Here is an 11402-nt window from a genome sequence, read left to right as displayed (position 1 = left end):
ACAGAAAAAAGCGTCAGCTGAAAACAGTATCTGAAATTGGTTGAAGCATACGACAAAGCGGTCAAACGGTCAAGTGTTGAAGCGAAGAAAATATCTGCTAAATATTGAGAGCTATTTTTGGCCACCTGGCAGAATTTGGCAGGAATTCCTCTAAAACTGATTTTTGCCATCTAACGGACTTTTGGAGGCCGATCTTAGTGCTACAACTGCCTTTGTGATGATGAAAATGTAATGATGGGTCTACACGAGACACTTTTTTCAGATGATTGCCTAATAATCTCGGAAATATTTCGCATATGAGTAATCTCGGAAATATTTCGCATATGAGTAAAAGTTCTTGTATGAACCGTCTACACGTGAAACCACCGACTAAAAATAGTCCGATAAACATTTTGATTTTCATTTTCTGATCGACAGATAAACATATATGGAAAAATATCAATTTCTTATGAGCCTTGAATCTATTCAAAATTTCTGTTATGCACAGTTAACAAAAGATGAAAAGCACAATGAACAAGAGGGAAATTGAGGAATAAGAAAACAAACCACCGACAGGCATTCTCATGCTGGGAATGTTTTGCTTTCCAACAACGTCCTTTTCCTTCACTTTGCCAATCTCCTTCTGGGCGTTCATATGTTGGCTGAAACCGAATACTACTTCAAGGCATGTTTTACCTCACCTTAAGCCACCTGGTAGTTCGCTTTTCATAACATTTCTGCTTTCCTAAAAGTTTTCAAAATCCATTTTGACTGTAAATCATCAATTAATTAGGTTGAAACAAAAACCCAACCTCTTTTCCGATCCATTGTAAATCGTGTATAAATGGACAGCAATTCTTCTGTCTCATGTATCTTTGAACGACAAGTGTTTTCAGCATTGATTTGGCACGAACTAGCGACCGAAAAAAACCTGGCCCTTCATTAACCCAACCTAAACAATCAAAAAACACAAACACCATTTTGCCAAAAGAGAATGAGAAGAATTGCTTTTATTATCGCCCTTCGACAAGTCCAGTGTTCTGTTAAAAGACGCCACTGGCGCTTCTGGACCCAATTTTGGCAAGAGTTGAGCAAGAGTTGACTCATAGTAGTTTTAGTTCTGGTGGGGGGCGGGGGAGGGGGGCGAGAAATTCCTAGACTTATAGAAATGGTTGGTAGCTAAGGAATCAGGAAGTATGAATGTCGTTCAAAGTTCAAGAGGTCGGAGGCGATGACGGTGAAGTTTTGAATTGGAACGATGAAAGTTCCAAGTCGATCCTGATACAAGGCTTTGTGTTGTCATCTTCCCTAGAACGATAGTTGAGATTATTGCTTGAAAGGGCTTCAGTCGCAGGACCATTGAAAGGCAATGCGTCATTATTATCCATCACGGTGGTCTGATTACTCGGCAGTTCATTGGGACAGGATTTCCCTCGAGATTCTCTGGGACTGGGGGATCGGGACTTATCATCAGAGTCCATGGACATGGGTTCAGGCGATGACAAACCCAACGACTTCTGCACTGAGGACAAGGTTTTACTCCGACCCAAGGAAATGGGGCAAAAATTAGGCTTCACATTTAGAGGTTTGGCCACAACCGAGGCTCTCTTAGTGGCCTTCAAACCGGCGAAGGATGTCTCCGTGAGATCTTTGGTTGTGGCCACGTCACTCGTTGGACCCTTGAGAACAGAGACGTCGATTTGTTTGTTGTTGGCACTGGGCACTTTGATGTGAACCTTCTCTTGGCAAAGCTGCTCCAAACGGTCAATCCCGGCCACTCGACAATCCCCATACTTGTGTTCCCACGCATCCAACAACATGTTGTGATAGCGTGGGCTTTGGAAGTACTTGAAATATTTGTGGCTGTCTTGGGTGGGAAAGATGCGCGAAAAGTGCGTGAGATGCGCAAATTCGTCTTCGGCTCGGATCAAATATCGAACATCATCGGGTGTAAGTCGCTCAAGGATGGGATCCAAATATGCATCCCGGTCCTCTGCGAAGGCCATCATTCGGTTCTGCTTGGCCTTGTCGGCCTTGGACAAGTCACGCGTGTAGAGCTTGGGCTCGAGACACAAGGTCGACAAGTCCTCCATGTGGAGCTTTTTGAGAATGGCCCTCTGGGATTTGGCCGGGATTTTGTTGGGCACGTGATAGCGGACGATATTGAACACTTCCGTGGCCAGGGGACTTTTGACATCCAGATCCAGAGGCGAGGAAGAGTGCAGCGAGGGCGAGATGTTCACCTCGATCAGCCAAGGTTTGAGATCAGCGTCCAGAAGCACGTCAAAACCGAACAACTCATAGCCGCAATAATGCGAACTCAGATTCGCCCGGTTCAGCGGGGTCATGGAGTGCTCGGCGGAGATGATGGTTTTAATGACCATGTCCTTGATCCGATCCCACACGGGTTTGTGATCGATTCCCACCTCGGCAAAGTACTGCCACAAGGATCCGAGCGTCCATTTGTGCCCGTGGCGAGCCTCGGAATCTTCATTGGGGATGTACGTGGTGCTATTCTTGTTGATGCTGTAGTTGGTCAGATGCATGAACACATCGGCCAACGAGCTGCTATCAGTGTTGTAGACGTTGGAGGCGAAGCGAACCAAACCCTCGTCATAGAGGTAGATGCGGAGCGGATTCAAACTGGTCATGAGCACGTAAATTCGAAGGTCATATTTGGTGTTGTTGATCAAATGAGGTCGGGCGATGTAGCGTTGAACGATGAGTGGGCGAGTCTTGGGAATCTGGTTCCATTTGTTCACTACCTTAATGCCCGTTCCTCGAGCCATCTGAAAATTGATAGTTGTCGTGGTAAAAATAATTGCTCATTTTCCACGGGGGGAAAAAAAATCCAGAAGTCTGGACAGCCTCTACTATCTCCTAGTAGTTTCATACTTACAGCTGGAGGTTTGACAATCCATTTGGCTTTGATTCCACGTTTTTCCCACACTTTACGTAAGATTTTCGTATCAGCCGGAAGGCAAAAGGTTCGCGGCAGGAAACTAAATTCGCCCTTGCCGTGTTTGCTCCGCAACTTATGGTAATTCTTCCATAGCCTGTCTTTGCGGCCGATATTGAAGGTACCGGGAAAGTGGTTGATCTTTTGGGTCTCGTTGAGATCCTTGAAGAGTGGGCTCTTCATGTGCTTGCCCCAAGTACCTCCCCATTCAGAGCAAGTCTTCCGCATCAATCGAAATCCTGAGTTCGTCACCACCTTTTTGACAACAGCGGGTGTGATGGTGCTTAGTTTCCAGCGGAGGTTCTTCCGCAAATCTGCGGGCAAAGGCGTCTCCGGCACCTCGTTGTGATGCACAAAATTGATACTGGGCGGGACGTGGGAAAACAGACTTCGCTTGAGCGGCGGTTCCGTGCTTTTGACCAAGGGTCCGCCGATGCCGATCCGATTCTTGGTTTCATTGCCACCTTCACCCAACGAGAAATTCTCGAGATTCTCGCCCACCAAGGAGGGGGTATTGGAACCCACCGAACCAGTGGACATGGTGGTTTTAGTCGAGGTCGTACTCTGTTGGTCGTCATCCACGGCTTCATCCATATCATCCAAGTAATCGTCCATGTCACCGGGAACGGTGAATTCATCGAGTTCGTCTTCAAAGTCCGTATAGTCCGAATCGTTGTCCTCTTCGTCCATGGGCATTTCCCGGGGTTTCTTGGCTCCCAAAGTCGCACCCCGCCCACTCAAAGCCATTTCACCTGAGTCGGGCTCACTGTTTACCGCATTGGCCATGAGGTAGGTGTCATCCTGACCCGGATCCACGTGGGCGTGGTGGCGTTTGTTCAAATTGACGGCTTTTTGTAGCTGACCAGCCCAGGTGGACGAGGAGGAAGAAGAAGAAGGATGCTCTTGGACACCTCCTTTGGGATCCATAGCTCTCTCTCTCTCTCTCTCTCTCTCTCTCTCTGGATCTGAAACGCAACGGATTGATTGAACTCCGGGCAATACCACAACTCCATTCAAGACTCCTTCTTGATCGAGCATTGAAACGAAGAAACCAATCCAAATCCGATACAAGAGTGGGGGGGAACAAGTTTTGACGACGGCACAGCCCCATCGCCACTATTGATGCCAATCAATAGTCCATGAATCTTAACCCTTTAACTACTTGGGACTGAGCTATTCAGGGGATGTTCATATCATAATACAGCGAGACTTAGAGGTTAGACTCCCAAAAAAACATCTGCGTCGCTTTGGGCATATTATCCCTGGAATCCCTGAATTATTTATTCCCCAGGTTCAATTAAAGCTCTGCCGATCCAACCTAACCCCGAAAGAGCCACCGAATGCTTCAGGCGAATTGGCAAGACACGAAAAATTGCATTTGTTTACATTGTAATGGAGGAAAACGCGCCTGAGACACGCCTCCCAAACGCCATAATTCTCGGTATGGCCCAATCGATTCCAATAAGAGAGCCCGTGAGGACCATGAAGAGACTCACCTCAATGTGTGGGGCGCAAGTTCAAGTCACTGGTGGGCCATACCCATCATTTCTGACACTCAGAATTTCGTCAATTTTTCGGGGTGAGCGAAGAATTTCGATGAGCTTCGGCAATGGGCAGCTTACCTCGGCTGGCAGGCTGGCTGCACTTTTGAGCGGGCATGAGCCAGATCTTTCCGGGGAATCGGCCATAACCCGAAACACTTCAGAACTACTCTAGCTTCTAGCACCCTGAGGTACATAACAAATACGACAAAATTCAGAATAAAATTTTCTTCACTCGTTTACTCTTGGTTCTACATCTTTATTCGGTGATATTATAAATAGTTCATCCGGTCCGGAATATTTCATTTTGGCCTGTTTTTTACCAATACGGCAACGCTAACTGCTGTACGGCCAAGGCGGACGGTCCGGAATATTTCATTTTGGCCTGTTTTTTACCAATACGGCAACGCTAAAAATCCCCTGACTCTCTTGGATCAGCTTTGTACTCTTTCGTGGGAAAGAGACAAATGAGGAAAGACTGGCAGGCATATCCAGCTACTCTAGTCTATGCTGAAGTCTAAACAACCCAAGGTTTTGGGGTCCAATGTGGCTTTCAATACAAATGTGAAGCCTAGGGATTAAGTTTCGGCTCTAATCACCCATGATACATGGATCATGGACTCGTATCTAGCTTCATCATCCATTATGAAATTAGAATTTAGTGGTACCATCGCCCGAGTGTGACCAGGAAAAACCGGCCAAAATACCAAATATTGGACGATGAAGTCGGGTTAGGAATGCATGCGCCAAAAGCGAAATGCGCTTGTTCATGGAACGTCGGAGTTGACGGTCCGGCTTGAAATGTGCGCCCATGAAAGGAGGCACATGGGTAGATTAATGAATCATTGACCCAAAACGGGACGAATTCACTCCAAACGTACGTATATCTACGACGAGTATATACGGGTAAGAGAAGAACAATCTAATCATGGAGGGAGGAAGAATGCTTTCTCCAAAAGCCAAGCATGCCCTTCATTCGGTGGGTCTCCGACTGATTCCGAGGATATGGGTTATTTTCCTAAGGAAAGGTGTCTGACTTTTTTAGAGTGGTGACTTAGTCAGTGGCTTGAATGTCAGGGTAACGCGAAAAGCGCATACTTTTGACATGAGACAGATCTTCGAGCTCTGATCCGTACGTGCTAATGATATTCATTGCCCAGTTTTTTTTCCGAAGAGAAACATACGTAGATGCAGAACAAAGTAGTATTGAGGTTTCTGCAACATGCAGCTTCGTCAATTTTAGTGCCATAGTAATTGTGGAATGTGCGCTAAAAATCCTCGATAAAGGACTTTAATACGATGGCATCTCAAAATGATGTAGTTGATGTAGGTGTAATGTTTTTTGAAGTCTTTCCATCTACTTACAGTATGGACGCCTCTTCAACTGGCCCTGCAGAATCAGACTACTTAAAATTAAATTGACTGATGCATTACTAATTTATACACCTGACTCGAAAGCGCCACGCGCAACCCTCAACTCCCCTTTGGGCAAACTAAGTTTGAGTTCAAAATGCCGAAACATTTACTGAACTATTGCCTTGTAGGAATACGGACTATAAATGCCTTTCCAACCCTGCAGCCTGCTCTTGGTCAGAGCACCTCAGGGCCAATTTTCGAAATGTAGATATAAGATCAGAAACCTAGATGTCCTCAATTGAAGGCAAAATATCTTGAGCTCATTTATTTGTAGACGGGGTCGTTTCCAAGGACTACTATCAAAAGCTGATGTTGGTGATCAAGAGCAGGTCAGTAACATTCAAATTTCAGATAGTAATTACTGTATATGACTTTGATCTCATCTCCGGAGCCTGATTTTGGTCCCAAACTTGACAAAATTCATCAAAATCACAAGATTTTCGACAGAGGTTGGGCATTGAGTAAATGGTTTAGGAGATACCTAATTTTCACGCCCACCTCTAGAAGTCCATGAATTAATTCCCCATGGGCACTTTCATAAAGCATGTAAAGTATTTGCCCCCGTGATTGAATCCAAGTGCTGTTTGCTTTGCTTGCCAGCTTATCAATGGCACTTACTTGTAGATCTCTTTAGACGGGACCACCCTCTCTAAACTCCAGACGTAAAATCCAGGAAATTGGAGGTGGCGCGATCTTACTATTTTCTTGCGTACATAAGCCCGATCTGGTACGAGAAAAACAAACTGAAAAAAAACCCAGGCCTCTCGAATCAACACGATCAACCCACACAAACACAGTTCTCACGCAACCTCGGCCCCTCCCAACGTTAGCCTGGTTCTTCTACTCTATCAGAAATGAGAATGGCCGGCGATGAAGAACACCACCCCGAATCTCGACGAAAGCATAACAACAACCATCGGGATCGCGATCGGGACCGGGACCGCGATCGAGACCGGGACAGGCACCGCGATCCGGGCAGTCCCAAACGCCATCGACGCGGCAGCCCCGATCGCCGCGGGCGGGCGGGCGGCCAAGAGCGAAGCTCAGAGCGACGCCAAGTCAAAACCGAGGTCAAGGCCGAACCAGCCCCACCCACTAAGGTGAGATGACATCTTTGAGACGGATGGAATGATGGATGGAATGATCTGGTCAGGGGTTAAGAAGCGTCATTCTGGGCTTTTGCTTTTCTCTAGGCGGAACCCTTGTCCTTGGAGGAGTTGCTAGCCAAGAAAAAGGCCGAGGAAGCGGCCAAGGCCAAGCCCAAGTTCTTGACTCAAGAGGAACGCGTGGCCGAAGCCCTCCGCAAGCGGCAAGCTCAAGTGGAGCAGCTCCGACAGAAGCAGGAGCAAGAGCGACAGAAACGACTCCAATTCGACAAAGAGGGCCGACAACAATTGCGCGATATCGAACGCGATCAACGCGACCGAGAGCGCGATCCCCGGGATCGCCAGCGGGATCAGTTCCGCGATCGATGGCGAGGCGGCGCCAAAGATCGGGATCGCGGTGCGGCCGAAGGCGCCAGTGGACATCGCGGTGATCGCGAAAGAGTCGAGACCTTTGAGAAAGAGCGTGAAGCCATCAAAGAGCGTTATCTAGGCGGATTGAAGCGAAAGAAGCGCATCCGGAAGCTCAACGACCGCAAGTTCGTGTTCGATTGGGATGCCGGCGAAGATACGTCCAAGGACTACAACCCCATCTACTCGGAGAAACATCAGATCCAGTTCTACGGCCGGGGCGGTATCGGCGGGGTCGACATCAAGAGTCAAAAGAAGACCCAAGGGCAGTTCTACGGCGAGCTGGTCGAGAAACGCCGCACAGAGGCCGAGAAGGACCAGGAGAAGGAGCGTCTCAAGAAGATGAAGCGCAAGGAGGAGAAGCAGAAATGGGATGATCGCCATTGGTCGGACAAGGAGGTCACGGCCATGACGGAGCGCGATTGGCGCATCTTCCGCGAGGATTACAGTATCTCAATCAAGGGTGGCAACATTGCCCCGCCCATCCGGCGATGGGACGAGGCCAACCTGCCCGATGAGATCTTGGAGATCATCACCAATGTGGGTTATACCGAGCCAACGCCCATTCAACGGCAGGCCATTCCCATTGGGCTGCAGAATCGCGACATTATCGGCGTGGCCGAGACCGGCTCTGGCAAAACCGCCGCTTTCCTCCTGCCCTTGCTGGTCTGGATCCAGAGCTTGCCCAAGATCACCCGGATCGAAGAGGCTGACAAGGGGCCTTATGCTATCATCATGGCGCCCACACGTGAATTGGCGCAGCAAATCGAGTCCGAGGCCAATAAATTCGGCAACCCCTTGGGCATCCGGACCGTGGCCGTGATTGGAGGCTTGTCCAAGGAGGAGCAGGGCTTCAAATTGCGTATGGGCTGCGAGATTGTCATTGCCACACCCGGTCGTCTTATTGACGTGCTCGAAAGTCTCTACTTGGTGCTCTCGCGTTGCACATACATCGTGTTAGGTAAGTGGGACTGTCAAGCCATGGAAAAGCAGGATTAGTATAAGCTAAGTCAATCCCCTGATACTGAACTGGTTTCTTCGGTCTGTGGATCATAAAGAGCCGCTTCAGTATATAAGCTCACTTTACCCTGGAGCGATGTAATTATTAATCCTCCTTTTCTGAGTCTCCCCCCAAAGATAGTCAATTTGTTGCTTTCATTCTCTGACAGGAATATCTTACAATCACTTATTTTCCATTGCCATTTCAGATGAGGCCGATCGGATGATTGACATGGGTTTCGAACCCGACGTGCAAAAGATTTTGGACCACATGCCCGTGACCAACGCCAAACCCGACTCCGACTTGGCCGAAGATGAAGTGGCGCTGGCTGAGAACTTCAAATCCAAAAACAAATACCGCCAAACGGTCATGTTCACGGCCACCATGCCGCCGGGTGTGGAGCGGCTGGCCCGCACCTATCTCCGCCGGCCAGCCATCGTCTACATCGGCAGCATCGGCAAGCCCACCGAACGCGTGGAACAATTGGTCTACATGATGAAGGAGAACGAGAAGCGCAACAAACTCGTCAACATTCTCAACCAAGGCATCGAGCCGCCCATTATCATCTTCGTCAACCAGAAGAAGGGTGCGGATGTATTGGCACGAGGACTCGAGAAGATGGGCTACAATGCGGCCACGTTGCACGGAGGAAAAGGTCAAGAACAACGTGAGATCGCGCTCTCGGGTCTTAAGACCGGCGCCAAGGATATCTTGGTGGCTACCGACGTGGCGGGTCGAGGTATCGACATCAAGGACGTGAGTCTCGTCATCAACTACGATATGGCCAAGACCATCGAGGGCTACACCCATCGTATCGGGCGAACCGGTCGGGCCGGCAAGAGCGGCAAGGCCATTTCCTTCATCACCCACGATGACGCGCCGTTGTTCTATGACCTCAAGGAGCTCCTGACGAACTCGCCCGTGTCCCACTGTCCGCCGGAATTGGCCAATCACGCCGAGGCGCAGAACAAACCCGGGTCGGGGGCGCCGCAAAAGAAACGCAAGGACGAGAAGATATTTGTATAACCGTCATTGCGCATGTACGTAGGTATTAATGAAATGAACAAAACCTCTTTTTACCGTGTCGCAGATGTTGTCGAACGATTTTTATTGTTAAAAAGAAGGATGGGCGGGTTTTTTTTTTAAATCAAGGTTTCTTAGAACTAATCCATCCGGGTCTTGATGCGTCGGGTGGTGATTTGATGGGGCTCGATGATGGTGATCTCGGCGCCCCAACCGGCCGAGGCGTCGCGATCCACGGCGTTGACCAAGGCCTGGCTCACACTCTCGAAGAGCTGATCTGGGTCCATGTCCGGGGACCAGACCGTCTCACACATACCTGAAATGGGACGCGAAATACAGTGGGTCCGGGGGTGGCATTATATTTACCAGCTTTTAGTGAGAAACTGGGTTACGGTCTCAAACTTATACCAAGGGCCGACCACTTCGAACGGGTTCGATACTTTTCAAATCATCAGGTCTAGTGACAATGAGTGTGATCCAGCACTTTGATTGACCATCTGAAACGGGACAGCCCGGGTCGAGTTCCAAGTGAAACTTGAAACGAGTGCCTTAGCTCGCTCTAATGAGTTCGAGTGTGAAGTCACTTCAAGTGATGCGTGTACCCAAATCAAACGACCCAGACGCTCATCCACGCCTGGATGGCAGACACCTTGTCCAATCCCGTGATAGCCAATCTTTTCAGGTTCAGGGCGATAGTCTTGAATGGGGCTTTCTGCCCTCTCCGCCCATCTCGAGATTAACCCGGGGCGACCTGATTCAATCCGTCTGGCCTTGGATCCTACTGCATTAACATGGGTCACCCGGCCTTACCCAAGAGTTGCTCCTCGGCCGTGCCGCCCACCACAAAGTCCTCGGGCGTGGTCACGTTGCCGATCAGGTCCATGCTACACAAGTAGATACTTTGGGTGTGCGGGTTGAGTCCGGCCACGATGGGCTCGATGAAGAAGGGGCCGAATCGGCGCTCGTACAGCATATTGGACAACATGGCCGCGAACGTCTCGGGCTGAATGGGCCGGTTCTCCTGCAACTCGTACATCTTGACCCGGAAGCGGATCTTCTCCAACACGGTCTGCGTGTCCGAGGCCAGACCCGGCAGGCCCACCCACAAGTGCGGGTGAATCTCGAACATCTTGGGGAAGTCCGTGGTCACGGTGCGGAGCTCGACGCCGTAGCGCAAATCCGTGGCCACGGCCAGACAATTGCCGCCCTTCATGGCGATCACGGCTCCGCCGTTGTACGAGAGGATACTCTAACGAGAGAAACGCAACCCAATGAGCGCGAGAGCTCTCGTGCGGGTGAGCCCAATTCGGACAGGTTTTACTTACCATGATGGATGCGGGATGGGATGCGGGGAAAGGGATCCAGGCACAGAACGGGGGAGATCAAGCCAAAGGATGCAATCCAAGGGATGCCCTCCAATTGACCAAGAGTTTGTAGAGACGAACGGAGGTGAATCGGCAAATTTCCAGCTTCTCATCTAACAACACAGGCTTGCCATTTCGGGTAAGAGCTTAGGGCCAGTAGAAAGGGGTAGCATGATGGACTGGGCATCTGGTTTGGGTGGGTTGAAGGGACAAGAGGTATTGGCACGCGAGTGGGGGCAGGCACGATTGTTTTCGGGCCCGGGGGCCAGAAAAGGGAGGCGGGCGACGTGGTGGTGTGGTTAGCCCAGATGCCTAAGGAGAGGCAGGTTTCCAGTTCGATTCTCCTGCTTGGCCTGTCGCCCAGGTCACTTTTCGATTTGAGATGCCCATCACACCCGCCGACGGAGAGCCAATCTGATGCGGACTTGAACACGGCCTATGAGAAGCATCAAACAACGGGCTGGCCTGACTGAGTCCATCCCTCTGATCCCAATACCCCGAGCCAATAAATTTAAAAAAAGTGTTTATTTCATATTCCAACCAAACACATGTTGAAAAAGAATGAACTATTGAATTAACCCAGTACTACTTTACTGCGCTTTAGTT

The 11402-nt window shown here is 49.5% G+C and overlaps 3 protein-coding genes across 3 annotated transcripts; 1 reads left to right on the top strand and 2 right to left on the bottom strand.

The window, feature by feature from the left end:
* Positions 1-958: 958 nt before the first annotated feature.
* LOC131880325 (tubulin polyglutamylase ttll-4-like) lies at positions 959-4569 on the bottom strand. The gene is made up of 3 exons (XM_059226928.1): positions 4435-4569; positions 2879-3903; positions 959-2768 (listed from the first exon to the last, which is right to left on the bottom strand). The coding sequence occupies exons 2-3, from the start codon at positions 3863-3865 to the stop codon at positions 1194-1196; spliced, it is 2562 nt and encodes an 853-aa protein (XP_059082911.1). The 5' UTR covers positions 3866-3903; positions 4435-4569; the 3' UTR covers positions 959-1193.
* A 2149-nt stretch (positions 4570-6718) lies between these two features.
* Positions 6719-9498, top strand: LOC131880409 (probable ATP-dependent RNA helicase DDX23). Its single transcript, XM_059227038.1, has 3 exons — positions 6719-6995; positions 7089-8370; positions 8618-9498. Exons 1-3 carry the CDS (start codon positions 6750-6752, stop codon positions 9433-9435), a joined length of 2346 nt encoding a protein of 781 aa, XP_059083021.1. The 5' UTR covers positions 6719-6749; the 3' UTR covers positions 9436-9498.
* On the bottom strand, positions 9499-10919 carry LOC131880410 (proteasome subunit beta type-3-like). The gene is made up of 3 exons (XM_059227039.1): positions 10758-10919; positions 10243-10681; positions 9499-9748 (listed from the first exon to the last, which is right to left on the bottom strand). Exons 1-3 carry the CDS (start codon positions 10758-10760, stop codon positions 9573-9575), a joined length of 618 nt encoding a protein of 205 aa, XP_059083022.1. The 5' UTR covers positions 10761-10919; the 3' UTR covers positions 9499-9572.
* Between the last annotated feature and the right edge of the window lie 483 nt (positions 10920-11402).

Source organism: Tigriopus californicus, chromosome 5, assembly GCF_007210705.1.
Source record: "Tigriopus californicus strain San Diego chromosome 5, Tcal_SD_v2.1, whole genome shotgun sequence".
NCBI classification, from domain to species: Eukaryota; Metazoa; Arthropoda; class Copepoda; order Harpacticoida; family Harpacticidae; genus Tigriopus; species Tigriopus californicus.
Note: the sequence above shows the minus strand (reverse complement) of the source record. Positions and strands in the feature narration are given on the sequence as shown.